Source organism: Chiloscyllium plagiosum, unplaced genomic scaffold, assembly GCF_037043375.1.
Source record: "Chiloscyllium plagiosum isolate Xiang-an unplaced genomic scaffold, Cpla_swu_hap1 HiC_scaffold_31, whole genome shotgun sequence".
Taxonomy (NCBI): domain Eukaryota; kingdom Metazoa; phylum Chordata; class Chondrichthyes; order Orectolobiformes; family Hemiscylliidae; genus Chiloscyllium; species Chiloscyllium plagiosum.
In genome coordinates, this window is record NW_028270169.1 from 35,273,055 (window position 1) to 35,300,758 (window position 27,704).

Sequence of the window (27,704 nt, forward strand, 5' to 3'; positions counted from 1 at the left end):
AGTTGAGGTGGTGAGGAAAAGCACAAGAAGCTCCAGACAGCTCACCTTGGACCACCTGGAGGAATGTGTGACTGAAAATCATGGGTTTTCAGTTCTGAAAAACAGTCATATCAGACTTGAAACATTAACTCTGTTTCTGTCTCCACAGATGCTGCGAGAACTGTTGAGTTCCTCCAGCATTCTCTGTGTTTGATTCAGATTTCCAGCATCTGCAGTGTTTTGCCTCTATTATAGTATTCAAGAATATATTTTAAGTGGAAAGCCAGAGGAGAGGGATAAAATGGAGCTGAGGTAATTTAGAGCAACAGTAAGTTTCTGTGAACTATTTTTGTTTATTATTTTATGCAAAGCACCATGAACATAGCTGTGTAGAAGATTGAAGTTCAGTCCATAACAATGTCAGCTTGGTGGCTTCCATGAATGACAGTACTCTACCAATAAATACACAAATAATTTCAGAATTGAAATATAATCCTAGTATAAGTCTGTAATAATAAAAGTCCTTTATTTTAAAATTACACTAATTCATCCATTCTTCTGTAGGTGCCTTGAACTTTCCAGTTAGATGGGTAACATGATTAACACTTGTATATCTGAGTTAGAAAGTTATGCATTCAAGACAAAAATGCAGGATTGAATATTTAATCTAGGCCACAGTAGGGAGGGAACATTTTATTTCTAGAACATGCCGTCTTTCAAACAGTGAATTAACGTGAAGCTTCATCTACTTATTCAAGGATGATGGCAAGTTTTCCTATTGCCCTAGCCAACATCATCAAAAACAGATTAACTCATCACTTCACTCAATGCTGGACCTTACTTTCTGCAAATCTATTGCCGTGATGGCCTACAAAACAACATTGAGTGCACTTCAGTAATAATTAATTGGCCACAAAGCACTTGAGAAATTCTGGCGATGTGATAAGATGTCATATAAATGCAAATTTGTTCATTTCTATAACAAAAATGAGGCCTATGTAGCATTTCAGTAATGCATATGGCTTGGAGTCTTCACAGTAAGTAGAATCACATCCATTTTTTAACCTTTTATTTCGTCTGTTTTTAATAGTCTCATGTTCATAGATGCTCATTCTCCGTGGATTTCCAAATACAAGAATAGTAAAAAGGGTGCCTCTTGCAGAGACTTGGTCCAAATAGTTTAAGTTCTCTTTTATACTTTATACTATGAAGGGAACGACAAATAGATCATTTGTATTCATTACTGTTTTGAAGACCACCTGTCCCTTTCCATTAGCCTAAAAGGGTGAATTGTTGTAAGGGGAAAAATTGAGAGTCTGAAATTTGACCTGTTTATTGTGAGGCTGCAGAAATCTAAACAGAATGAACCGAGTAAAATGTAAAGGTTATGTTGGTCACTGGTTATTTGGAGCACTGTAATTTTTCTTTAAACAACCTACACAGAGCTCATTGAGAAGGTCAGTAACATGTGGCCTGTTAATTTGGGACAGACGGAGAAAGAGGAATGCAGTTTCTTTGAGAAAACAGTTTCAGTTTTGAACTTGAAAACCTATACTTTTATGTGGAAGTTAAATTATTGATTGATTTGACATCTTTCTACCGCATTATCATGTTAACCCTTTGGATTGCAGGGTATTCCCCTCCTACTTCCCTGGCTTGGAAGGAGTCAGCCTATCTTCCTCATGATACTTTGAAGCTGTTCTTAGTGTTGTTACTGAGTTTTTATATTGTCATTTTATAATCTGCAAATTCCTGAGGTTCTTTCTTAGCTAAATCCAATACCAATTCCATCACACATAGGAGTGACATTCTGTTAAAAGTAAACTGTGCAGAGAATGGTGGAGGATCATACTGCCCATAAGTTGGGTTTGCACCGCATGATATTTTACATAGCTATTTCTGTACCTCTGACCTGCTATTGCTTAGGAGAGAGGGAGTTATAGAGCATTGTCCTTAAGTGAGAGAAAATAGTAACAGCATGTAATCTTCAAGCAAAGTCTTTTGGAAGCCAAACCAGGAGTGGTGATGGTGAAGCACTTTGGTGAAAGGATTTTGCTTACTTAGTGAGATTTATATGAGAGAATCATGAAGGGAAGGATAAAGGAAACTTCCATTACCACCAAATGTAAATGCTATGCCCTTAGTTTCTTACTATTGCAAACAGAAACCAGTGATTTTATGTCCATACAGTGAATAGATAGATAATTGAACATTGGCATGCACAGAAACAAGAAAATCCTAACCTAGATATCAATGACTCCCTTGAATGTATTTTTTTCTTTGTATTATTAACAGGATGTCGATGTCAAAATTCGTGAAATACAAAATTTGCACAGTACACATTTTGGATCTGGGTTAAAATAATTAAGTCGAGGTGGCAAATTGAACACAAGTTTAATTTATTTTATCACATGGGCGGATTATAATATCTGACACTAGTAGCTCCAGTTCAGTATGACAGATCATTTTTAAACAGCACAACGTGAGTAGCCATGGCAACGAGAATGAATCTGTATTAATAGACCATAACTTGTTTTACGTGCTTTGATTCCTTTGCAGTTTGACAAATACCCAACAAAAGTTGATCCCTTCTACCGACACAGTGTGAGTGAACTCACCATTACACCAAGCTTGCTCCAGTCATAAACAACCCTTGAAGCACTGTTATAATCGAAGTATTAGTGTAATGATTTGAACCCTTTAATTATTTCATGAACACCTCAAAATGTAAAAGAAAATCAGGCTATTAGCGGGCTTGTATCAACGCCCTGTGTGCATGTACTTGTTTTTAATACTTCAGTATAGCGTAAATGTGTCAAAGGTAGATTGAAAGTTGGCATAAATGGACTGTTTTCATCTAAGCTGCAGCATGAATTCATGCCAAGAACAAGCACAGCCAGGTTAGCAAAACATTACTTTCTGCTGAGGCAAAATACTTGTTATACTATTCAACCTCTAATGTATTTTTGGCCTTTTTAGCATTTCTTGCAATTAGAGTTTCTTGAGAAGATGTTAATGGAAAACCTTACGACAGAACATTCAGTTTCAGTGTGCTTAATGAATCCTGTCTGGAGATTACTGCTTAACCCTATGTTGTGTAGATTATGCTGTATTTTCTCCTGTTCTCAGGCCTAATATCATATGGCTTAGCCTATCTGAGACTTCTGAATCCAGACTTGCTGCCAGGTATCTTACAGCACTGTAAGGGGGAATGAGAGACAGCTGCTGTTGTGGCAGGGCTTCAGAGGTGGGATGGCGTGATTGGAGAGAGAGGGGAATGTTCTCTGATCGCATTTTGCTTTGTCTCCTCCTCTCTTATAGAAAGGCATCTTTCAGAAGCATGGCAGAACTGAGACTCAGAACTCAATTTGTCTGCAGTATGTGACATGCCACAGCATCCCTTTCAGTCATGTTATGAAACCATTACTATTTAGCATGGTTTTCCTAGTTTATTTAATCAATAAAACCATTCAATAGTTGCTTACCAAAGTTTTCAGGGTTGCAACTCTGCAGAAACTAATGATTATTTGGCCCTCTGATTCAAGTGTTGGCATTACATGATAAGCCAGTGTATTGAGTAAAGCCAGCTCTGCTGTCTGTCTTTTATTTCCTCTGTCATTGAAGCTTCCTCTTCTGTCTTTCTTGAGTTTCAAATGAGTCAGATAAATCAAGCTTGCCAGAAGTCATATACACATTAGAGGGAGACTTCAGACTAAGATCAGATTATTTTCTTTCTATTCTATGTTTAACCCTTTGATTACCAACTAATTAAGGAATTCTGTTCCCCTCAGATCAACTAGTTGAAGATTGCAGAATTTTTACAGGAAAATAAATGCTAACTTTGCTGTTAAGTTTCACAGATTTTTTTTTCCATTACTAATATAAACACCAACAAGTTTTCATTAGCGTGCTTGGAAAGTTTTTTTGTGAACTCTCAGTTGTGCGATTAGGAATATCCCAGGTTTGATCCTCTCAATCTGTGCTGAGTGAGTTAATCTCAGCAGAGTGACGACACAGAAGTTTGTTTCAGTCTTGGTGCATAAGGAAGAGTTCGGTTCAGATACATTCAGCCAGAAATTCTTAATTTTGATCGTAGGTAATCACAGTATCAGGCATGGCTGCAGTGTCAAAGGGTAGGGCTGCTTCAAAAAGGCCATCTTTCTTTGAAGCACTTCCTGCACAACTATATTGCTGTAACCTCATTGAGTGCAGTCTGTTTCCCTGGTTTTGCTTTCCCCGTTTGGTTATCCTGCTTTGTTAAGCCAGCCAAAGATGTGCACACTTGCTTTTTGTACTATGCCAGGGATCCGACTTCTTTTAGACCTACAGTTGCTTACAATATCCAAATGGCAATGCTTCAGCACTCCTTCAACTACCGAAGCATTTCATCAGTCAGATACTCTAACTGACCTTAATTAATAGGGACTAAATATAGATTCAAGATGGAACAATTTTGGGTAAAAACTAACAAAAAGTACCTTTTTAATAAAACACTGGATACAGACTAGAATGGAAAAAATATACCATTTGCCCAAACTGCTTTCAAATTAATTTTTTGAAGATCTGTAATTGACCAAAAGTTGAATGGGTGAGAAAATCAAAATTAAAAGAAAAAACTATTGGGAGTCACCTGATGGTTGAATAAAAAGTTGTCACCTTGGCCGGCACGTTTGGCTGTCAATATCTCTGCATATGGATCTCAGTTAATATATACTTAATTTGGAGTATAGCAAACTTTTTAGGGACAGCACGGTGGCCCAGTGATTATCACTGCTGCCTCATAACGTCAGGAATCCAGGTTCAATTCCACCCTCAGGTGTGGAGATTGCACATTCTCCCTGTGTCTGCATTGGTTTCCTCCGGGTGTTCCGGCTTCCTCCCACAGTCCAAAGATGTGCAGGTTAGGTGGATTCACCATGCTAAATTACCCATAGTGTTCAGTGATATATAGGTTAGGTGCGTTAGCCATGGGAAATGTAAGGTTACAGGAAAAGGGTAAGGAGATGGGTCTGGGTGAGATGCTCTTCAGAGGGTCAGTGTGGACTTGTTGGGCCGAATGGCCTGTTTCCTTGTTGTAGGGAGGCTGTGATTTTTACTTGTATTCTTACAGTTTAAATGCTCAAGTTCCCTTATGGGTGAAAATACCAGCTGAGCAAGTAGATCCCAGATTCCATTCCCAGTTCCTGTTGCATTGCTCCTTGTATCTCTGTGATTAGGCCATTGTGTACAGAACATGAAATTACAGTAAGATTCTTACTTCTGTTGTTCTTCAATGATTCTATTGAAAATGTGTGTGGGGCTGTTGGATAAGGAAGGATTTGATTTTAGTGCATTCCATTCCATGGTTGAATGATTTGAAGTCACTTATTCAAGTTTATTTGTGAGGAATAGCCCATTGAATGAAGGGCTTGAAGGATCACTGACATTTGTGGAACTGTGCCTTGGCACATGGCAATGGCTTCAGGAGAATCAGGGAATTCATTGCAGAGCACTAGTTACAAAACCTGTGATCCAACACAAAGGGCCATGTACCATCAAGTTGAACTGCTAAGTCTTGTTCATGTGGCTGGCCTATTTGAGACTTCAGAGGATGCTAGCCCTCTTTTCTGGAAGTCAACAAATTATGAACTGGGTAAAAAGGATCAGATGGCTTGGAGGTGTAATCCAAAATAGAGGACTGGTACATCCTTCTCCATGCTCAAGTTAAAAGTCACATGATGCATTGAAAATTTATTTTTTCCAAAACCATACACATCTATAAAACCCAACTCTGTTTTGTTTCACTTAAATCATAGCAAATATAATAGTGCTAAAATAATTGTTCAAGTAAGTGTTTGATGTGTCACCTCCCCCACCTTTTCATTTCTTCGAAATGCAGCAAGTAGTATACTCTTGTGATGATAAGTATTTTATTCATCAACCTGTTCAGACATTACACACCTCTGCAGACAATCTGGCTCAGAGGTAAGGATGCTACCGCAGTCCCAGGGGACTGTGATTATATGCTGGCAGAATGGTTTCACCCCCCACAAACATGTGTAATCTCAGCAACATCATGACAGCACAGCAGAATAATTAATCTATCAAGATACTTACTCTCCTGCCAAGGAGAAGAGACAGTGAATTCATATCACAGCTAAACAGTGGAACAATGGTGTAATCAAACCAGATTGACTTTGGTTGGTCCATTTGCACCAGAGCCAATTCAAATTGAGAGCAGGCCTCTGGAGGAGATGATTTCCAACACAACTTCAGTGCACCACCTGTTGTTCATCACTGAGTGCATTGTACATTTTAATTCACACCAGAGCCTTTCCTTAAGAAACCACATCCTTTCCAATGATTTAAACAGCCTGGATATCAAAGGCACATGAAAGCTCCTTTGAACTAATCACAACAGTCAGAAATGTAAAGGCTATAATCTATTAAGTATAGTTTCAGGGACTGTATCCAATCAAACTTACATTTTTATTCTCATTCCTCCACCACTTTTGACACCCAGTAACATATTTTTAAAGAGAAACAAAATTAAAATCTGATCACTAGAGAGTTATAAAATGATTTTCTTGAGTAAAACTGATGTCTCATAGCTTACAACGGGAGGCCGAAGGAGCCTTTGGGAAGCAGTAGGTATCCTATATTAATACAATTGGTTTTGATGCTTTATTGAGCTTGGGTGCTGAAGTGTAGGACTTTGGAAACCCAACAATAAAGTTTAACTGAGGTAGTGCCCTTCATATCAATTTTGTTGCTTGTAGCAAGATTGTGTGTATTTCTTTTACTGTTTATGAATTGAGATACCTCAATGACCCCACAATTCAAGAAATAGGGACAAAAATGCACATGGAGAAATAAGAACAGATATTGCTGGAGGCAGACAGGAGGTCAGTGGTCAGATGTAATTAGGGAACGTGATATTAATGTTTTTGGTTTGTAGACATCATAATTTTTTTAAAAGATGCAAATTGAGGTTGAAGAAACCAGACTTGGGTTTAAAATTTTTACATTTATCCAGGAAGATGGAAACTCTGAAGCAGTTAAGGACTTGCTAAGTTTAGAAGCTCTGGGAGTCAGTGGGTTAGGGTAAGAGAATAATATGGTGAGTTTCAGCTTGCATGTGATATGCAGTGATAATACATGACATGCAGGGATAATTATGGTCATAATTTGTTGATGAATGGAAGTAAGTAGCAGAGTCCAGTCTATTACTGATGTCGGAGAGAAAAGAAAATGGCTTATTGATTTGGCATCTATTGCACATATACAGTGGTCTCTTTCATGCAGCATAGACCTGATTAAATCCCCACGTGTGTAAATAGGGTTGTTGCATGCCTGAGATCACACTTAACAGACAGTGCTTCAAGGGTTTTAGATCATCATTGTGAGCTGCTCTTGGACTGTGCTGTGATCTTTGGTATTCACACAGCTGAGCTGCTTACCCACTTCATTTTCAAATCTCTTGCATCCAAAGCTTTTCTTGGTCATTGGTGTGCTTCCATGCTATGCACACACTTTGATGCATTGCTTTTTCAGCATTAGAGCTTAAAAGTAGTAACAAAATTAAGTACATTATCAGGAGCTGTGGATGAATACGATGTGCAGGGAATATATGAGCCAGAGCTTTCAGACAGAGACCCATTCTCCACATCTGTAGGAGATGCAGAATAAAATAGAAGGGAGCATTTTACAAATCCCAGCACCCTTCGAACTTTGTGCAGATTCAACTGCTTTATTGTAATGCAACTGACACCCCTAGCCTTATGTATCTTACTTCTAAATAATCATTTGATAATTAAATTCATTGTATGGAGTTTACGAGAGGTGAAATGCCATTTACCAGGAGGAGTGCACAGTTCCCAGTCTCCAGATGAGCAGAAATCACCGAGCAGGTATTTTCTGTACAGGTCTATTTTCCATTGGAAAGTCACCAGAAATGTTTTTTTTTCCTTTTTTTTACATAGAGCAATTTTCTTTCACAATATTTCAGTACTTTTCAAGCACTTCAAATCAATATCTACTGAGACAGTCAAAATATCAAATCAAGTCATTGCAGAAGTTCAGGAATTGGCTGTAAACAAATCAATCCTTGAGATTACTTGAAGTATGTTTTATTAAAGTAGCAAGATTCATGCAAGTGTCAAATGTGACACTGAACTGCAAATACTGATCAGTGCTTAGTGACAGCAGATTAATATGAATTTAGGCAGTTTTTTTAGAAACATGTTAATGACCTTAACTCATTTCTAATTTTCTGCACATAACTTTGCCAAAATGAGTTAATTTTTTAAAGGAATAAAAACAAACCGTAGCATTCACAAAATGCCATTGATGATATGTGAGATCATAGTATCGTGTTTTAATCAACTGGAGGCCTACATCTGCTTTCAGAAATAAGATCAAAAGGGAATACTGTATGTGGTCAGAACAAAGCTAATCACAGGGACAGCAGTATTGAGTTGGATTTACTGAATCCCATCTTCTTGAGATGACATCTGTTAAAAGTTAAGGAAATATCCAGTTTCAGTGTTACTGATGGAGAATTATTTTCAGTGAGTCCATTTCAAAAGCATCTTATGCAATACAATATATTGTTCAATTATATTCGTAGGGCATAACTTTAAATGCAATTCAAAATAGGTGATATATTCCATCTTTAAGTTCACCAAACTCTATGTAGGATAGAGCAAGAAGTTATCTCTGTCTATAGCTAAGATCTTATTTAATTGTGTGTAGTAAAAATGGTTGACTTAATTCAGTTACTACTTCTAAGCTTAATCCTCCATACCAATAATCAGTAACAGCTATACATTTTCTTTGCTGCTATTGCTGCTTTCCATTGCGCTGGATTTATCTACAGAATTAATACCCTCCAGAAACCAGACCTTGTTCTTGAGGGTGCTTGAGCTTTGGAGTAATGATTTAAAGCTATCGGTAATCTTTGAATCGTGTGTCATGTAACTAGGGTTCAAAATTCTTTGTAGTCTTGTACTACAGTAATATTTGTTGGGTCTCAAACTTAATGTAACATCGAGGGCACAGATTATCTGAGCCAAATGTTTGCCTGCAGCCTCCAAATAGTCAAAGTGCACCAAACACCATTAATAAACCATGGGAACCTCACCAGTGGACAAAGGTCTATCGCTGAATACTTGTTCTGTTTCCCTGCTTAAGATTCATTGAACAAATATCAGACCTGATTGGTAGGTGGCTGTATTGACTATGAAAGAAGCAAAATGGAAAACTGTCCCAAAAATCTAAGAGATTCAGGACATTTTTGAATAGTAAATTTGTAAGGAAGTGATCTGTTGTGAAAAGCAAGTGGCATGTTAGTTCTGAGTAAATGCCTTGCATCTTAGCTGCAATTGTATTCCTTATGCGTAAGAAATATTTTACAAATGGCTCTCTGTCAAAAAACATTGTGTGGAGACTTGTGTTTTCTCTAATAGTAAGAAAGCAAACCTACATAAAAAGCTGTTATCCATCTTTAAGGCCTATTGTATCCAAAAGAGAAGTCATGTTAATAGAGCCCTTGGAGTAGGTCATCTCCTTGTTCTCTCATAATGCAATTCGTACATTGTTTTTAGACTGAGGTCAATCACCATTAGGTGGTTCCAAATCTCAGCCATAAGGTCGATGCCATTAAATATTATGTATATGTGCTTTGATAGGCATGATACATATTGTAAGTTCAAGGCATCAAAAACCACAGGTTCTCATAATCCTCATTTCAGACATTGGCTATCGGTAATGCTTGCATATTGCATCTTGCTTCTGACAGGAAGTGATTGCACCAGTATTCTGTAAACAATACACGACAACGTTGTTTTACAGTAACTATATCATGGGAACCCAAAACAAATGGTGATGAGCAAACTTATTTGGAAGGTACTTCAGGTGTCATAATCTATTAAGAGCAGGAAAAGAGTGTTAAGGGCAGTGTTACTTAAACCATCTTTAGTTTGGAAAAGCAACATTCCTTTCTCGTCTGTTAGTATAAAGGAGGATCTTCAAGGAGGCTAAAAATAAATAGGTAATAAAAGACTTTTTGCTAAGTGGAGTTTCTCTTGTTAGGATTTGTAAATTTATGGGAAACCTGATTGAAAGTGCATTCATTAAAGTTTCACAATGCATCCTCCTTTAAAAGAAGAATTAGAATGTGACCATACAAGATGGCTGCAGAATACAGTATAGAGTTGGCACAATAACCTACGTAGACTCAGGCATGGGATAGGTAATTGGTCAATTTTGATAATAGAGACATTTTTAGCCAATGTAGTGATGCTTTTTCACCTAGAAGATGATGTAGAACTGTGAGTATAGATGAACTCTGTCACAAAATTAAAACTTATTTGAACTACATACATTTACGTGAAGAGAGCTAGTTGAGACTTTGCTGTTTGGATTTGGATTTATGTAATTGAATTTGTGTGTTTGGAATACCATTCAGATTGAACTGTACTCCCCAAGAAATATATTAAATCAATTGAAGAACACGTGCCGAGGCTTCCACATGAATAGCTTCATTGGCAGCAGGGTATGTGAGAGTTTAGACAAACACGCAGCCTATTTTGGGGATTGGACTATTACTTTGTGCTGGCATACGTTAATGCACGCTGCCATTTTAACTGCCATTAGCAACAGGAGGGAAATGTGGTGACAGACCATTACGTTTTTGCCGATGTTGTAGTAGCAGGAAAATAAATAAACCAGTTTAGCACGGACTTGCTTGTCATCATGATTTTTGGAGGTGCTGAATTAAAGTTTGAGCTCTCAGGGTCAACACAGTATATGCCTGTTTCTTCTTTCAGCATTCCTGTGAGCTAAGAAATGCATCTATTACATTGATTGAATTTAAAATGCTGGTGAAACCAAATCCTGTTCCAAAGCTACCTTTCTAACCTAATTTTAAATTGCGCAGTATTTAACAGAGGAGGTGCTGAACGCTTTGCTTGTCTTTCTTCACTTTATCATTATGATCAGCGAACCTGAAACATTCCTCCTTTTCTTCCTGCAGTTGTTTCATTCATATCCTCCGTCCATGTCTGGAATTCCTCCCATGATTCCACCTACAGGTCCTTTTGGCTCTCTGCAAGGAGCATTTCAGCCTAAGGTAACCCAGCAGTCCCTCTTCCCAATTTTCCATGCCTGTGTTTTTGAAATGTCACTCATGGTCAATGGTCTGTGTTGGGAGCTTTTATCCATTAGGATCTGAATTAAGATCATCTTGACCCCTGAAGACTATCTGAAGGAGGTGGATTTCCATCGTCTGCTTGCAATGACTGCAAATCAAATCCATGATTGAAAATGGTTCTTCGAATCATCAAACGGGAAAAGCTTTTTGGTGACTAAAGCACAGAAATGTGGTTGCTGAAGATCTGGAACAAACAAAAACAGAAATTTATGACAATACTCAGTCTGGCATCATTTGTGGAGAGAAAACAGTTAACGTTCTGTGTCCAGTGACCCTTCCTTAGAACTTACCATGGAGCTCGTTCTGTAAGCAAGCAAAGAGAACTGTAAGATCAGACAAGAACAAACTTCAGAACTGACAAAGAGTCACTCAACTTGAAACGTTGCCTCTGTTTATACTCTCAAATACTGTCAGACCTGCTGAGTTTCTCCAGAAATTTCTGTTTGTGTTTGATAAAAGATTTTTGGTGAATCCCCTTCTTGGTTTGGGAAGGAGGAGCACTACATTATTCCTGTCAGGTTGATGCAACTGTGATGGACATAGAGCTCCTCATGCCTCAAACATCGAGTGCGTCATTTTTAATGCGAACTTTAGTGAAATAAAGCAAATTTATAATTAATTTCAATTTCTGAGATAAAACCCTCGTCTTGGCACTGGGAGGGAAAACCAACATGCAGACCTATCTGGAGACACAGATAATCTTCAGTCAGATCCTCTCAATGGAATTGCTTCTCTTATTCCTGCATTAATTGTACCAAATATTATTCATGTCTTTGGAATAATCATTTGCGTGTGTTTGCCTCAAAGACATGAAAATGAAAGCTATTGCTGTCTTAAGTTTAATACTTTTAGCATTTGTAATTGTATGATGATTGTGAGGAATCTGTTTGATAATCAGAAGGAATCTGGCTTTGAAATCCTAAGGGATAAAAATTAAATTGAATGGAATATTCCTATTGCTTCATTGAATCATTGCACAACATAGAAGGAGTCCACTTGGCCCATCAAGTCTGCATCAACTATCTCATTGTTTCCTCTGCCTGTTTCTACAGTGAAACAGTGAGTGGGTGTTACACACATTCCATTACAGACTAAATTCAGAAGGATTTGGAATGGATTTCTAAATTTGCTGATTAGAAACAGTTTAGGTAATGAATCAAGTATTGAATTACTGGCTTCTTACTAGTATATGTTATCAAACCGCTTGTATATATGTATGATTATTGGTTTCATTCAGACTCCAGTATTATCCATCTGTTGAAACAGACGGAATGTGGTTGATTGCTCCCATAATTTCCACTGCATCATGTCCTGGTAAAAGAGTAATTGTTCACCCTATGTCATGTTCCATTCACATCAGGAAACGGATTACAGATCTCACTTTCTCCGACACACAGGTCTGCTTATGAAAATGACCTTTTTACTGAGTAAAGTGTATTGTGGAAAGGCGCAAATTGTAACAGTCACATCCAGTTAAGATGATGATTTGTTTCAATGTGACCTAGCTACAGAGAAACAGAATGCAATTTTTTTTTTGGCAGCTCATCTTATAGGCCTTATTTATATAAAGAATATGTGATGAAACTGATTTATGTTATCGCAGAAAGATGCACCTACCTACATCTGGCAATTCCATTGGTTTTGCCAACACTTGGGAGTTGCATATTGAAGTATATTTTGTTGACAAAGTGCCTTGACTCTGAAGGTAAAAGAATTAGGCCAGCAGTGCCCCACAGACAGCTCGGCTGAGCCTGGAACAAAGCTGCTGGTACTCATGGAGAGATGGGCAATCTGCACTCACCAGCTGACGAGTTCCTGATTTAATCTTATCTGTTACTAGTCAGTGCTGGGAAAACATTACCATGGTCTCTTAGTAAATTAGTAAAAAGTATCGTCAGCAATTTACTTTCGAGCTATCCAGTTAAAACAGTGCATCGGATTTTCCTTCATATTTGCTTTTCTTTCCAAAGTTGCTTCTGTAAAGCGGATATTAAGATGTTCTGCAGACTAACGTTCACAAACCAACCAACTAAGTGAAATCTTTTCGACTTCTTTCAAGTAAATTCTAATGGATGGTAATTGAATTTCAGCAATTTATGTTATCCAATCATATTCTAACTTCAAACTCAGTGAGGTCATATATTTTATGAATAACACTGAATACAAGGAAGGATTCCCTTGTCTTACCTTCTGGAGCCACATTATTGAATTTCTCACATTCAGTGTGACTTGGAATCTCTTTTGACCTCAGTACCATAGGCTGTGGGAAGTGCCATCTGCAGAAGTGAATGGAGGCTAGAATGGATTATGGTTTGTCAGTGTGTTAACAGAGAGGCTTTCTGATTATGGCACCTGGGTTTAAGTCTAGCGCAAACAAGACTGTTTAGGTCCTATGTGAAATGCATTTGGGAAATTCCAAACCAGTTCCCATTCACCATGATCTCTCAGAGCAGTAGTATGATGAAGCAAAAGGACTCAAAGTCAGAAATAGTTGATCTGCATGTTGATGCAGCACGAATGGTGAAATCAGTATGTTGTTTTAGAGAGCTGCTCAGAAACTTAAATTTGTCCACATTGCTGTAAGGTTGAAGCAGAATGTTAGTTGTCTAATAATTTCATATTATGCAGATACAATCCCAGATAAGGAAACTGCAGAGCAGCTGGTGTATGAAATATTTTAGGGATGCAGGCAGTTGGAGGAGATTGGAACGGAGGTAGATTGCAAGGGCGTTATGCAAAGAACTCTTTACTGTGTACCAGATGATTTTAGTGCTTTGTACCTGAGTTAGAATATGGCACTTTTCTCTAGTAATAATGCTTGGCTTTGTTTTCTGCCCAAACTCATTGAAACAATTGTTTGCTTGATAACATAGCAATGGCTTGAGCTACAGTAACTTGTGTTTATCTGATGTCTTTAACAAATGAAAATACCTCAAGATCCTTCATTGGAATGGTTATTGAACAAAAGTTGACAGAGTAACTTATAATTTCATTGGTTAGATGACCAAAAGCTTGGTCAAAGAGGTGCATTGCAAGGTGTGTCTTAAAGCAGGAATGCTAGGTAAAGAGATAGAGGGGTTATTCCAGAACATAAGACATTGGCAGTTGAAGACACAGCCACTATTAGTTGAACAGTTAAAGTCAGCGATGCCCAGGTGGCCAATTGTGGAAACTATGGAGAGTTTGGAAAACGGTGATGAGAATTTAACTGGGAGTCAGTATGGATCAGCAAGCACATTAATGGGTGTACTGGGAAGGGAATCTTGTCACAAATAAAAACAGAAATTGCTGTGGAAACTCAGCAGGTCTCACAGCAGCTGTCGAGAGAGAAACAGAGTTAATGCTTCTAGTTCAGTCCTACATTTCTTCACGGTCACTGGCCTCAAAATGTTAACTCTGTTTTCTCTCCACAGATGCTGCAAGATCTGCTGCATTTCTCCAGCTATTTCTGGTCCTGTTTATTTCAGACCTCTGCAGTTCTCTGTTTTATTTAAGGGAATTTTGTCGGTCATCCATTTATCAGGAACAGTTTTGAGGATGTTATGGAAGCAGTCCCGGGAACAAGATGGAAAGAGAATGAATGAAGTAAGATGAGGCCGAAACTAGAGAGAGATGTGAATTCAGGGCATGGACAGTGGCAGAGAGGAATTTGGAGAAGGGAGAAAAGTGGGAGAGGAAGTGGATTGAATGGCCTCAATCTTAGTGGTGCAGGAGTCCATGAGCACCCCACAGTTGTTGTTGAAATGGAAGGTGAAGAATGCGAGAGAGGAGTTAAGAATGTTGTTTGTAGTGGAGAAACGAAGTCAGGGGATTACTTTGTGTTTTCAAATGATCCGGGAATAGTGAGGTGTTTTAGCTGATGAGCGCAGGACCTGTAAGTGTTGTACATGGTCCAACCAGACAGGGGAGAGTTAACCAAGTTGTCCATTATAACCATTCATGTCTGTCTCCCTTGAATTGAAGGGGTGAAGCTGAGGGATGTACTGGGGGAAAGGTCAGCTTGAGAGACAGAATATATATATTTTTAATGAAACCTGTGTTTCAAAGGTGTTAGAAAGGGTGTGGTTAATCAAATCGGTAGCTGTAGATATGTTGTAATGACATCAGGGCCAAAAGAAGACTGGTGGGATTTTGAAATCCCTGTTGTAAATGAATTAAATAAGTTTGTTTTCCCCAGTGGCAGATCCAGAAATAAGTAGAGCTTGGGGAGGGGGATTTGAGTGGCGAGCAATACAATGAAGTGACCAGTGATTGACAAAAAGAGGTTTGATTGATGTAACATAAGTCGCATTGACAAATAAGAGCAGCATGATATTGTTTCTCATGGTTACTTACAGCTCTGCACTTGTTAACGAAAGGTCAAAAATGTGTAAGAAAATTCACCAGCTGCTCAGAAAATGGCCTCTATGTTCTTTTACAGTTGCTGGCTTAAATTAAACATTTCGCCTACTCAACAGACTGTCAGAAATAGTTTATCTTTCCATATTAACAAGATTTTCTATCTTCCTCTGCAGACCTCCAATCCTATTGATGTAGCAGGACGGCCTGGAGCAGTTCCCCATACCTTGCTGCAGAAAGACCCCAGGGTAAATGTGATCAGATTTCTCAAAAAGCTGTCCCTTGGTTATTCATTTTATATTGGTACATTGTCCTTGGATAATCTGCAACTCTTTAATGTCTGCCATATTTGCATTCTACATGTTCAAATAGGTTATAAATGCATAATTAGACCAGGAAACTATCTGTGCTTGGGATGGAAATATTGACACTATGTTGATTGTAGCTATTTGTTTTCTCATCTGTGAAAAGAGGTACAAAAAGTTATTATGCTTTTGTCAGATAAAGGTACGGGGAAAATGTTAGGCAGTCGGGGCGGCACGGTGGCTTAATGGTTAGCACTTGTGCCTCACAACGCCATAGACCTGAGTTCAAATCCACCGTTGAGCGACTGTATGGAGTTGCGCTTTCTCCCAGGGTCTGCATGGGTTTCCTCCAGGTGCTCCGGTCTCTTCCCACAGTCCAAAGGATATGCAGGTTAGGTGGTTTGGCTATGCTAAATTGCCCATAGTGTCCAGGGATGTGCAGGCTAGGTGGGTCAGCCATGGGAAACGCAGGGTTATAGGGGTAGGGTAGGGATTGCGTCTGGGTGGGATGTTCTTTAGAGGGTCAGTGTGGACTCAGTAGGCTGAATGGCCTACTTTCACACTGTTGGGATTCTATGATTCGAAGACCCCAAGCAAAGGGGTCAGCATTTTTCTCAAGGAAGCAGGATAATTCAATGTCAATTTATTATGATCTAAAATGCACTACCTGCAACATAGTAATTTTCAGAAGAGAATTGGATAAATAATTGGTAAAGGAGGAAATTGTGGATCTGTGGGATAAACGGTGTCAAGCTAATTGGACAGTTCTTTCAAAAAGTCTGTGCAGGAACAGTGGGCTGAATGGGCTCCTCATGAGCTGTAAAGTCTTTTATTCCATAGGTATTTGCAAAGCAAGAATGTATTTGACTTGAAAAGGCACAAAAGTGTGGTTGAAGAGTGGGCAAGGGTAGAGTCACAATAGGTTGAATGTGCTGTGTACTTTTTTATGGCACCAGAGAACAAATGAATGTAAGGCAATTAATGGGGGTAGAATGAGTGAAACTATCCTTGTGTGTCACTCTAGTAGTGCATCAAAATGGTCAACAGAACATAAACAGCATTATTGTCTTGTGCATTGACCTTGCTATTATTCTGTATGCCATTGACTTCTTAAAAATTAATTTATGGAACATAACAGTTGATGGTAAGTGCTGCATTTATTGCCCTTGAGAATTAAGTGGTGAGCTGCCTTCTTGAACCACTGCAATCCCTGGAGTGTAAAGATGCACACAATGCTATCAGGAAGACAGTTCTAAGATTTTGCCCACCATCAGTGAAAGAACTGTGGCATAGTTCCAAGTCAGGATACTGTGCAGTTTGGAGAGGAACTTGCAATGCTGGTGTTCCCAGGGATCTGTTGGACTTGTTCTTCTAGTTGGTAGAGATCATAAGTTTGTAAAATGTTGGAAGGATACCTTCATGCTTCATTGTATGTCAGTGATGTGGGAGTGAATGTTGGAAGGTGGTGAATACAGTGCTGACCAACAGCTGTTTTAACCGGATGGCATCTAGTTCCTTGAATGTTGTTAAAGCTTCACCCATCACAGTCCAGATTTGTGCTTTGTTAGACAGGTAGGCAGGTATTGGAGAAACAGGAGATGAGTAACTTGCTGCAGAAGTCCTAGCCTCTGGTCAGCCCTTGCTCTTTCTGGTCAATGGTAATCTCTAGACTGTTGATTGTGGAAGATTCAATAATGATAAAACATCGATGATTAAATGTCAAGGGGTGACGCTGAGATTCTGACTTGGTGGAGATAATTGTTTCCTGGCATACACATAGCATGAACTTTACTTGCCATTTATCAGCACAAGTCCAGGCCTTGCTATGTAAGGACACTGGCTGCTTCAGTATCTAGGGACTGATGAATGGTGCTGAACATTGAGAAATCATCAGTGAATATCCCCACTTCCGACCTTAAGATGAAGCAACTGAAGGCGATTGGACATAGCACATTACTCTGAAGAATTCCTGCAGAGATGTCCTGGGACTGAAATAATTGACTTCCAATAAACAGAAGCCTCATCCTTTGTACTGGGAAGGACTCCAACCAGTGGAAAATTTTCCCCCAATTCCCATTGACTCCCGTTTTGCTCGGACTCCTTGATGCCACACTTCGTCAAATGTCACCCTGTCCCCATAACCCAGCATTTCCCATGGCTAATCCTGCATATCCCTGGACACTGTTTGCAATTCAGCATGGCCAACCCACCTAAACTGCACATCTGGACTGTAGGAGGAAACCAGAACACAGAGAGGGAACCCAAGCGGACACAGGGAAAATGTACAGATTCCACACAGATGGTTGCCCAAGGTTGAAATCAAGCCTGGGGCCCTGGCGTTGAGAGGCAGCAGTGATAACCACTGAGTCACCGTGCTACCCCAAGCCATCACGCTGTCTGGTGTGGTGAAGGGTAGACCAGGTTTCTCTGTCCTTTTCTCATAATTTTGTCCTTTACGGGGGCCGGTCTCGTTCTATTCATATGTGATGTTTGAATCTTATTGAGATGGAAATGTAGTTATCATTTTAAACATTGCGTTTTTTTGGAAGGAGGTATGTGCTTGCTCGGAGTTAGAATTTCTAATTGTGCCAAAGTAGCAAAAGGTTAGAAGAGTAAAGGTTAAAATAATTCAGTGATCCTGTTTAACTAAACCCTAATACACCAAAGAATTGCTAAGAAAGGGGGTCACACTTTTAGGAATTATTTTCTGTATTCCAAAGGAAGCTCATTCTATGATCATGTGCATGAAACGTTCTCTATTCCTACAATTATTGACAAAGAACAGAAGGTCAGACAAATGTATGAAATTTTGCTGATTATTTTTTCTACTAATGTTTCATCTGAAAGTAAAATGTTAACATTTCAAATTACTGACTAACGAGGCAATAAAAATTGCAATTATTGTCCTGGTTTGACTGACAGATGTGTAACTGAGCTGTCACTCTTTATTTGCAGTTGACAGATCCATTCAGACCGATGTTGAGGGTAAGAATTATTCCTTTCGAATTATAATCTGTCTGTGTATTCCCTCTGGGATGGAAAGATAAGTGAATGATTAAGAAATTATACCTTATTAAAGTGTCAGAGTCCTCTCGAGCAAGATCATTTTCAAACATTTAGCCAGGCTGCACAGCTTCTTTGTGATTTCTTTGTTGAAGTGGCAGCAGGTTTTGGAAGAACTAGTTGGATTTGCGCATTAAACTAGGTAGCACAGAGCTTTGGGTTCATTGGGCTCACTCAGGGTGGGACCTAGGGCATTACATTTGATATATAAGGAGCAGTAATATTAATCAGTGACCCTGCCATGATGGAGGGCATACAGTGCAATGATGGCTATCTAATTGGTTGTGATCCTTCTCTTTAAATGCAAAGTAGAAACCCCACCGAATCTGTAAAATAGCCTTTGGCACTCCCTGTCAGGGCTCACACATGGATAATGGTTTCGAGAATGAAATGTCCGTGAGTAATTGGCGTGTAACCAACTTCTGAAGAAAGGAAATTGGAAAGAATAAAATAATTAATTTTGACAATTATAATTGGTCAGGGTGCAATATTTTGAGATCCTGTAAAATCTCATGAATGTGGTATCTCTTTAAAAGTTGAACCATTAAACTATCAGAGTAAACATACTTGAGGAACTTGAGTGATTTTGTTCATATTTTGCATGTTAAAGCTTTTTGTAAATGGTGGTGATAGTGCAAGATTGTTTAATTAAAGGGAAACCATCTTGTTGAATAGAATGGTGTGCTTTGTTTGGGCAGGACATGTCCACTCTTGGGGACTTCAGAGCATAGCAATAATATTTTGCTGTAATTTACAATAATGATTAGTTTTAAACTAATCTGAAACAAGTTTTGCAAATGGGACACTTTCTTCTATCAGTTATGCGTAGAGTATAAAGCAAGGATGTAATGTTGGGAGTTGTACAGAGCATTGGTTAAGCTGCATCTGCAGTAGTATTTGCAATTCTGGTCGCTTCTCTACAGGAAGGATGTGACAGCAAGAGACAGGTTACAGAGAAGTTTCACCAGGATGTTGCCCACGATGGAGAAATTGAGCGATAAGGAGACACTAGACAGGCTTGGCTTATCTTCTTTAGAACAGAGAAGCCTGAGTTGGGGAGAAGGCATGATTGAGGTTTATAAAATAATGAGGAGTATGGACAGGGTGATTAGAAGTTAAGGGCTCAATAATGAGAGGCCATTGTTCAGGGCAAAGGGCAGTAGATTCAGAGGGAATTTAGTAAAATAACTTTTTAACTCAGCGGCTGGTGGGAATCTGGAATGCATTGCTGGATAAACTTTAAAAGATATTGGAATGAGTACTTCAAATATTGTAACGTTCAGGGATGTAGGACAGTGCAGAAAATTGGAAGTAGTGCTCCTTTAGTGATAGTTACAACAGTGGAGATTCCCAAAGGGCCTTTTCTGCGCTGTATTAATCTATTAGATTTGTAAAATACATCCAAAAGAAAATGGTGCAGCTTCAAATGTTGACAGGAAAATACTTCTAAACTGGTGCACCACAATCCACAACTGGGAAGAACTTGGAGATTCTGAGGCTCAGAACTATCAGAAGCTTATAAATGGGCAGTTGAAGTTAGAATATAGGCTGCCTTATTCTCATTGAAGTTTGATCATTTTCTTGGAGATGAGAATTATGTTTGAAGGAAGAGCATTGGAGCTGAAAGGGATCTGTGCCAATGTGCTCTTCAAATAATGATTCGGAGATGCCGGTGTTGGACTGGGGTGTACAAAGTTAAAAATCACACATCACCAAGTTATAGTCCAACAGGTTTAATTGGAAGCACACTAGCTTTCGGAGCGATGCTCCTTCATCAGGTGATTGTGATTTTTAACTCTTCAAATAAGACAGTAAAAATGGAGTAGTCTGGAAAGATTCTCTCCAACATCAACAATGCTAACACTTACAGAATTCCTCACTGTAATAAAATGTCCCATATGCTTCACATGAGATCAACAAAGAAAAATAAACACTGGACCAGTTAAGATGATATTAGCACAACTGACAACTTGGTCAAAGAGGTAGATTTAAGGAGTAGCTTAAAGTAAGTGAGAAGTAGGAACATTAGGGAGGGATTTCCAGAGTTTATGGGAACACATGGCGACCAAAGGTGGAGCAACGGGAATAGTTGGAGAAGTTCTGGTCTGGCAGCATCTGTGAGAGAGAAAACAGAGTGAATGTTTCGGGACCAGTGGCCCTTCAGAAGCAGCAAAGGTTTGGATAAGCTCAAGTTTGCGGACGGTAGAATGGGGGAGGTTTTTCAGGACTATACCAGAATAGCCAAGTGCAGAAGTAACGGAGACATGAATGATGGTTCATCAGCAGATGAGCTAAAACAGGGGCTAACTTGTGCAATTTTACACTGATGGATATCAGTGGTCATAATGATGGTGGTTTGAGTCAAATGTGATACAAATTTGCAAACAGTCTGCTTCAGGCTCAATCAGTCGCTTGGGAGGAAGAGGGTGGTTAGTTATTTAGCTGAGTTTGAATTGGTTGATTGAAGATAGTGGCTTCAGCCTTGCCAATATTTAATTTGGGTGTTTTCTGATCATCCAGGACTGGATGTCAGACGTGCAGTTTGGTAGTTTAGTAATAAAGCAGAATCAGAAGAGGTAGAAATGAGATAGTGCTTGGTGTCACAGGCCCACAAATGATGATGTAGAAGGACAGCATGTCGTTGAGAAACGGGGGTGTTGGGGGTTGGAATACAGGGATACTTCCTTGGGAGACTTTAGAGGTAGTGGTTTGGGAGCAGGATGAGGAATCATTGCCAATTACACTCCACAACGATTGGATAGATAACAGTATAAACAGGCAAGTACCACCCAGCCAGCTGGATGACAAAGGAGAGAAGAACATTATAACCAAATGTGTCACAGGATGAGGAAGGATGTGAAAGCTGAGAAGAAATGGTTTGCCATTCTCACAGTCACCTAGAAAACAATTTGTGACTTCATTAAGAGCAATTTTGGTACCATGATAGGAGCGCACAATGCAATGAATGATTCAAACAGAAGATTCACAGAAAGATGGTAATATCCTAAGAGGCAGCAGCATGGTTGGTGAGGAAGAGCAGTGTGGCTGTTTGCAAGGATGATGGATTAAAGGACTCCAGGTTTAAAGGAGAGAGAGAGAGAGAGAGATAGCAGCTAAAGAGAAAAACTTCATGACAACAGCCAATAGAGGGGGCCAGGATGTGACATTGGCTTTATTTGAAAAAGAAGCTTGTTACAATGCCTCAGTTTGGAGGTCTGATCTGAGCTAAAATTTACACTGGTCATGAAAAGCTTGTGGTTTCTTGTAATAGATACTGATTAATTAACCTTTAACTGTTGTGTTCTGCAGAAGCCTGGCAAGTGGTGTGCCATGCATGTCCACATAGCATGGCAGATATACCATCACCAGCAAAAGGTCAAGGTCAGTCTCTCTCTGCAAAATTCCATTCATATTCTATTCGCACTCTCTTAATTTAAATGGTTATCTGTTCATGATTGTTATTCAGGAGAAAGCTACAATGGCTGACCTGAACAAGAAGTGATGGCATAAACCATTCAAGTCACGCACTATAAGGACCAGCCTAATCAAAAGATTTTGATGATATATGCGAGTCAAGCAACTTAAGAAATCAGTTGAAGTCTAAATTTTGTTTTATTCACTCGTAGGACATGAGTATTGCTGGCTGGCTAGCATTTATTGCCCATCCGTACTTTCTTAGGAGCTGAGTGCCTGCTTAGAACCTAGTTATTTGGAATCTCAACTCAGTTAAATTTCCCTGTTATAGTGTTAATCAGTTCTTTGCAGGGTTTATTGTCACTTCCCCAGAGTATTTCAGCACCTTGTTGGATGGTGAATGGCATACAGTGGGAGCAGTGTTCCAGGGGATAGTCTGTGGCACATTCTCGGGAAGTTCAGAGCACACTGGGATACTGTCAGCTTTTTTTTTTAACCACATACTTTCCTGAGACTTATGTCATTCATCATCAAATTCTTCCTCATTTTATTTCCATGTTGTGTACTCATCAGGGATCCAATCCAAATGATGGATTTCAGACAGAATAAATCCAGGTGAAATAGGTTTGGATTACAGTGATTCAGTTATGGTCGCCATGAGCTTAGAGCAGGAATCCCTGCTTCATTTCATTAAACTCACGGCTCACACTTAAGAGGATCTCGAATTAATCATTTGGAAAACCACACTCCCAGGTTAAGGTGTCCTCTTCCAAGGTTCTTATATCATAGCATTGAGTTAGAGGGAGATTTATATTGCATTTTAATCATTCTTTGGGTAGCTTGGTTGTGTTTAAAATAGGAAAAGCTGTATGCACCAGAGCAGATACGAATACACAGCAAGACCAAAATGACTTGTTAAAGAAAGACCCAAGCATTTGCATCATTGTAGTCAAATTAATACGATATTGATGGAATTGTTGTCTAAGCAAAGTGATCAATTATATATTATGACAGTCCAGGTATGAGATGAGAAGAAGTTTCAGTGATGTAAAGCTTTGGAAGCCATAGCTTCACATAAATCGTATGCCAATCACTCACACTGATCCACACCCATTCACTTCTAGTAGTCCACATCCTAAACACTTCTGTTCAACCACATCTCAATCACTTGTTAGTCCATATCCCGATCATTCCTATTGATCCACATCTTGATCATTCTGGTAGTCTGTATCCTGATCACTCGCGTTTGTCCATATCCCGATCACTCCTGTTAGTCTAGACCTTGATCACTTTTATTGGTTTGTATTGCGATCTTTCCCACTAGACCAAAATCCTGGTACTTGAGTCCCACCTTCTCATGAAATATTTAATCTCTATCATTGGTAACGTGAATTGTCTAAGATCAACGTTTAACTTTGCTGGACAAATTGCAAAAATTCTGAATAAACTGAGGAAATGCAGTTTACAATGTTTTTCTCGTGTTTCTGAATCACTACAACCGATTTTATGATGGAGTATAGAGAGAATCTCCCTCCTCTGCCTAAATGCCAGGATGTGCACCCATCCTGTTCATGCCAAGAAACTACATCTCCCCACTCTGCACAGCAATAGACCCCCAGTCCAAATGTAGAGAAATGCGCTCAGGACTAAACTGCAGAGTCCTGACACACCCTGCAGGAACGGACCACTCTCTCTCTCACACCCACAGAAACCCACATAACAGTCCTGGTAACTCAAAATGTATTATTTCGAAGAGGAAATTTTCAAAAATTAGATTGGGCAATGTGAAAAACCTAGCATATTGTTAAAACAGTTATTGTTGAAAGAGTAATTATTACATAATTTAATGTAAGCTTGAATATATGAGTCACCACTGATTGGAACATATATTAATTTGTCAAATATGTCGGCCTGCTTTTGTAAATAAAAACGTGAAGTGTTAGAAATTCTCAGCAGGTTTGGCAGTATCTGGAGGGAGAGAAACAGATTGTGATTCAGGCTGTTACCCATTTTCAATTAAAGGTTTCAGACTTGTACAAAAGGAGCACGGAGTGTGAGGTGGTGAGACATAACTTGACCGGGATGTTTTTTGATTTTGCACCTTACAGCAGCAGATGCAGTCCGATCCACACAAACTCGACTTTGGCCTAAAGCCGGAGTTCCTAAGCCGGCCACCTGGCCCCAGCATGTTTGGAGCTATCCACCACCCTCATGAGCTAGCTCGCCCAGCAACTCTCTTCTCCACCGCTGGTAAGGAATTGCACTTCATAGCATGGTCATCTGCTCAGCAGTGACTGAACGGCAGTAATGTTCACTTCGTCCTACTGCTAGGAGGTGAAATTCATGAATAGTTAGTTGGGTTGCCAGTTTTGTGTATCTTGCCTGTACAAATACCCATATCCACTAGATGGCACTATTCACATTCAGTATCCCCCCCCCCCACCCCCCCCCCCCAGCGTTAACCTCGTGCACAATCTACTTCTGTGCAGTGGAAAGTGAACAGTAGTAAATTCCTGCGACTGTGCTTTTCACAGAAATTCCATATCTTTTCTTAAATAAATGATATTTAAAAGCATTTATTTTCAGCAAAGTCTGTGTAAATAGATTTGAACAGTCAGACTGTGTAGGCTTGTTATAAATTGAGTTCAGAGTAACAGTAAGTTCCTGAGGGGAAATCTTTCTATTAGTTTATAAGAGTGACTGCTTCTGATGCACTTCATGGCCTGTAAAGTGCTTTTAGCCATGCTGAGGTCACGAAAGACACTGGAGCAATGCAAGTTCATCCTTAATGAAGAGGGAATAGAATCCAGACAGAATATTTAACCAGCTCGCTTCTCCCCTGGGGTTGCTTTCATACTTTCATAGCCTTTCTGTGCACATAGACCTATTGTAAAAAATGTGACAAGGTCCACACTGGAACCTACCTGACTAACCTTGTCATAATTTAATTACACTCTCCCTCATTAGAAGCTCTGTGAACCCTATATCACTGGAGGTATCTTTGTCTTTCTCCTTTGCCTAATTCTTTGTCTCTTCCTCCCTCTTTCCCTGTCTCTCAATGTTTCTTGCTCTGCTGATCTGTCCGTGTTTCTTTTATTCCTCACTGTCTCCTCTCTTTTTTGCTAATCGTTCACAGGATGTGGGCATTGCTGGCTTGGCCAGCATTTATTGCCCATCCCTAGGACAGTTAAGAGTCAACCACATTGCTGTGGGTTTGGAGTCACATGTAGGCCAGGCCAGGCCAGGTTAGGGTGGCAGTTTCCTTCCCTAAAAAGTGTTAGTGATCCAGATTTTCTTCTCAACAATCAGCAATGGATTCATAGTCATCATTCGGCTCTTAATTCCAGATTCTTCTTTACTGAATTCAAATTCCATCATCTGCCATGGCAGGATTCATACCTGGGTCGCCGGAATATGACCTAGGTTTCTGGATGAACAATCCAGCAATAATGCCACAAGGGCATCGCCTACCTTATCTCTACAGTTCTCTGTTTTTTCCGTCTGTCTCTGTTTCTCTGTATTTTTATTTTTGCCTCTTTAAATTGCACAGCCCCCACCCAAATTTACTTGTGCTTTACTTACTCAGTCTGATTCTCAGAATAAATTTGTCACTCTCTATAGTTATCAAAAAATTTTAAACATCGCATCATCGTTAACAGACTGTGCACACAACCTATGGAATTCCTGGAAATATTTCATTTTTGAAGGTGGCATTCTCCACTAACCTGCATAGCCATTGGGATTAGAAGTCTCCAAAATGAAAGCTTAACTAATCTCCACTTCCTGAACGTCATGATAAATCTCATTGACACTATTAAGATGCAATTAAAAAACGTGTTTTACCTCATGAAATAGCTTGGCAAACCAAATGCAAGATGTTGCGGATCAGAGTGAACCATTTTGTGTGAATGCTTCTCTCATAACTTTGAAGAAAACTGCCTTCTCTGTCTCTTTTCAGGTACTACCCATCCAAGTGGAAATCCCTTTGGGCCTCCACCTCATCACAACAGCTTTCTGAGTCCAGCTGCTCACTTAGGTAATCATGGGCTGGCTGGTGTTTGGGGAAGAGTTGGGGAAAGAGGTTGCAGACTGAAACAACTGCCAAGACGTTAGCACGTACAGTACAGTCTACTCCACTTAAGTGTACGCTCTTGGGAAAATGTCCAAATTTGGCTCAGTTGATTATGGCTGCATGATAGTAACTCAGTATTTAATGGCAAAATTCACTGTAAACTACATTCCTATTCAGGGCACGATTTTCCCTTTTCTGAGCATGCGGGGTGTGCCTGTAAGGTAATGACCAACGTGCTGCTCTACCCGCCCATCAGCCCATTCACAGCTGACCGGCAAGCAAAGGGACAGGTATCACCAGCTGCCAACCAGTAAGAGGCTGGCAATCTCTGAGCCCTGATGTCTGCTGGTTAAGGCCAATTCCTCAGAGGATCTGACAACAAGAAGCTAAATTGATCTTCCCCTCCTTCTCTCAGGCTGGGAGTCAGCTGCAGGGCTAGTGTGTGCAGGACAGAGGGCTTTACAAGGCCTTGCTCCCCACCCCCACCCCCACCCCCCACCTACAACCCCTGTAATTGGTGGATTTGGGGAATTGGAGTCCTGTTTCCCAACTGGGCAAACAGGTTGCCACGATTTCCCACTCAGTGAAAGGAGCCACCTTCCTCTCCCACTGCAGAGGGGACATGAACAAGGAGGTGGCAGTTTAAGGCCCTTAGTTGGTCATTAGTTGGCCATTAGTTGACCTTAATCACTGGCAAGTTAAGGAAGTCACTCAGTAGCTAGTTGTGGTGAGACCAAGGTGAGTTTCTCTAAAAGGAAAACCCCACCCATTATTTCCATTTCCCATCAGCTCCAGAGATGGTAAATCCACACAGCATCCTTATATTGCTCATCAGTGAACATGCAGCCCTTGAGCTATTTAAGTTGCCTTCCGCTGTCATACCATAGCGAATAGAGAATGACCTTTCAGACAGCATCTCTTTTCTTGCAGCAGTGCACTATAGATCATTCCTACTCCTGATAGACATGTAAATAATTGGTTAAAATTGGTTACCTGGGCAATTTGTTGTGTTTGTGCATTTCAATGAGGAGTGTCGGAAAAATGGTAGCATTCTAGGTGGCTGAAATGTTGTTAAAAATTGTTGCGTTTGTGATCATGGGCTGCAGTCCCTCAAAGTACCAGATGGTGGTGGTGTTGGGAACATTTACTTCCCACAAATGCAGCAACGCAACACTGCTGTGTCCCAAATCACAAAATTGAAAGTGGAAGGAGAAAATCTAGCAGGATGGTGAGTATATCTTTGATTCAGGATGTTCCCTCTTTTTATATCAGAAAACAATAGCTGGCAATTTTGGGAAACAAATTGCTGTTGGAATGGAAAGACTGTTGAGGTGATGTTCAC

At 39.7% G+C, this 27,704-nt stretch overlaps 1 protein-coding gene across 9 annotated transcripts in view; it reads left to right on the forward strand.

Moving 5' to 3' along the window:
* auts2a (activator of transcription and developmental regulator AUTS2 a) overlaps positions 1 to 27,704 on the forward strand; it is a 1,204,773-nt gene that overhangs the window by 1,151,826 nt on the left and 25,243 nt on the right. For 7 of the 9 annotated variants that reach the window (XM_043718594.2, XM_043718597.2, XM_043718595.2 and 4 more), the window contains 7 exons: positions 2,539 to 2,583; positions 10,994 to 11,089; positions 15,685 to 15,756; positions 18,769 to 18,798; positions 22,186 to 22,257; positions 24,399 to 24,540; positions 26,249 to 26,326. In XM_043718594.2, coding sequence (XP_043574529.2) covers positions 2,539 to 2,583; positions 10,994 to 11,089; positions 15,685 to 15,756; positions 18,769 to 18,798; positions 22,186 to 22,257; positions 24,399 to 24,540; positions 26,249 to 26,326 — 535 coding nt within the window. The remainder of the gene's footprint in view (positions 1 to 2,538; positions 2,584 to 10,993; positions 11,090 to 15,684; positions 15,757 to 18,768; positions 18,799 to 22,185; positions 22,258 to 24,398; positions 24,541 to 26,248; positions 26,327 to 27,704) is intronic. The other 2 variants (XM_043718599.2, XM_043718600.2) reach the window with 1 other exon arrangement.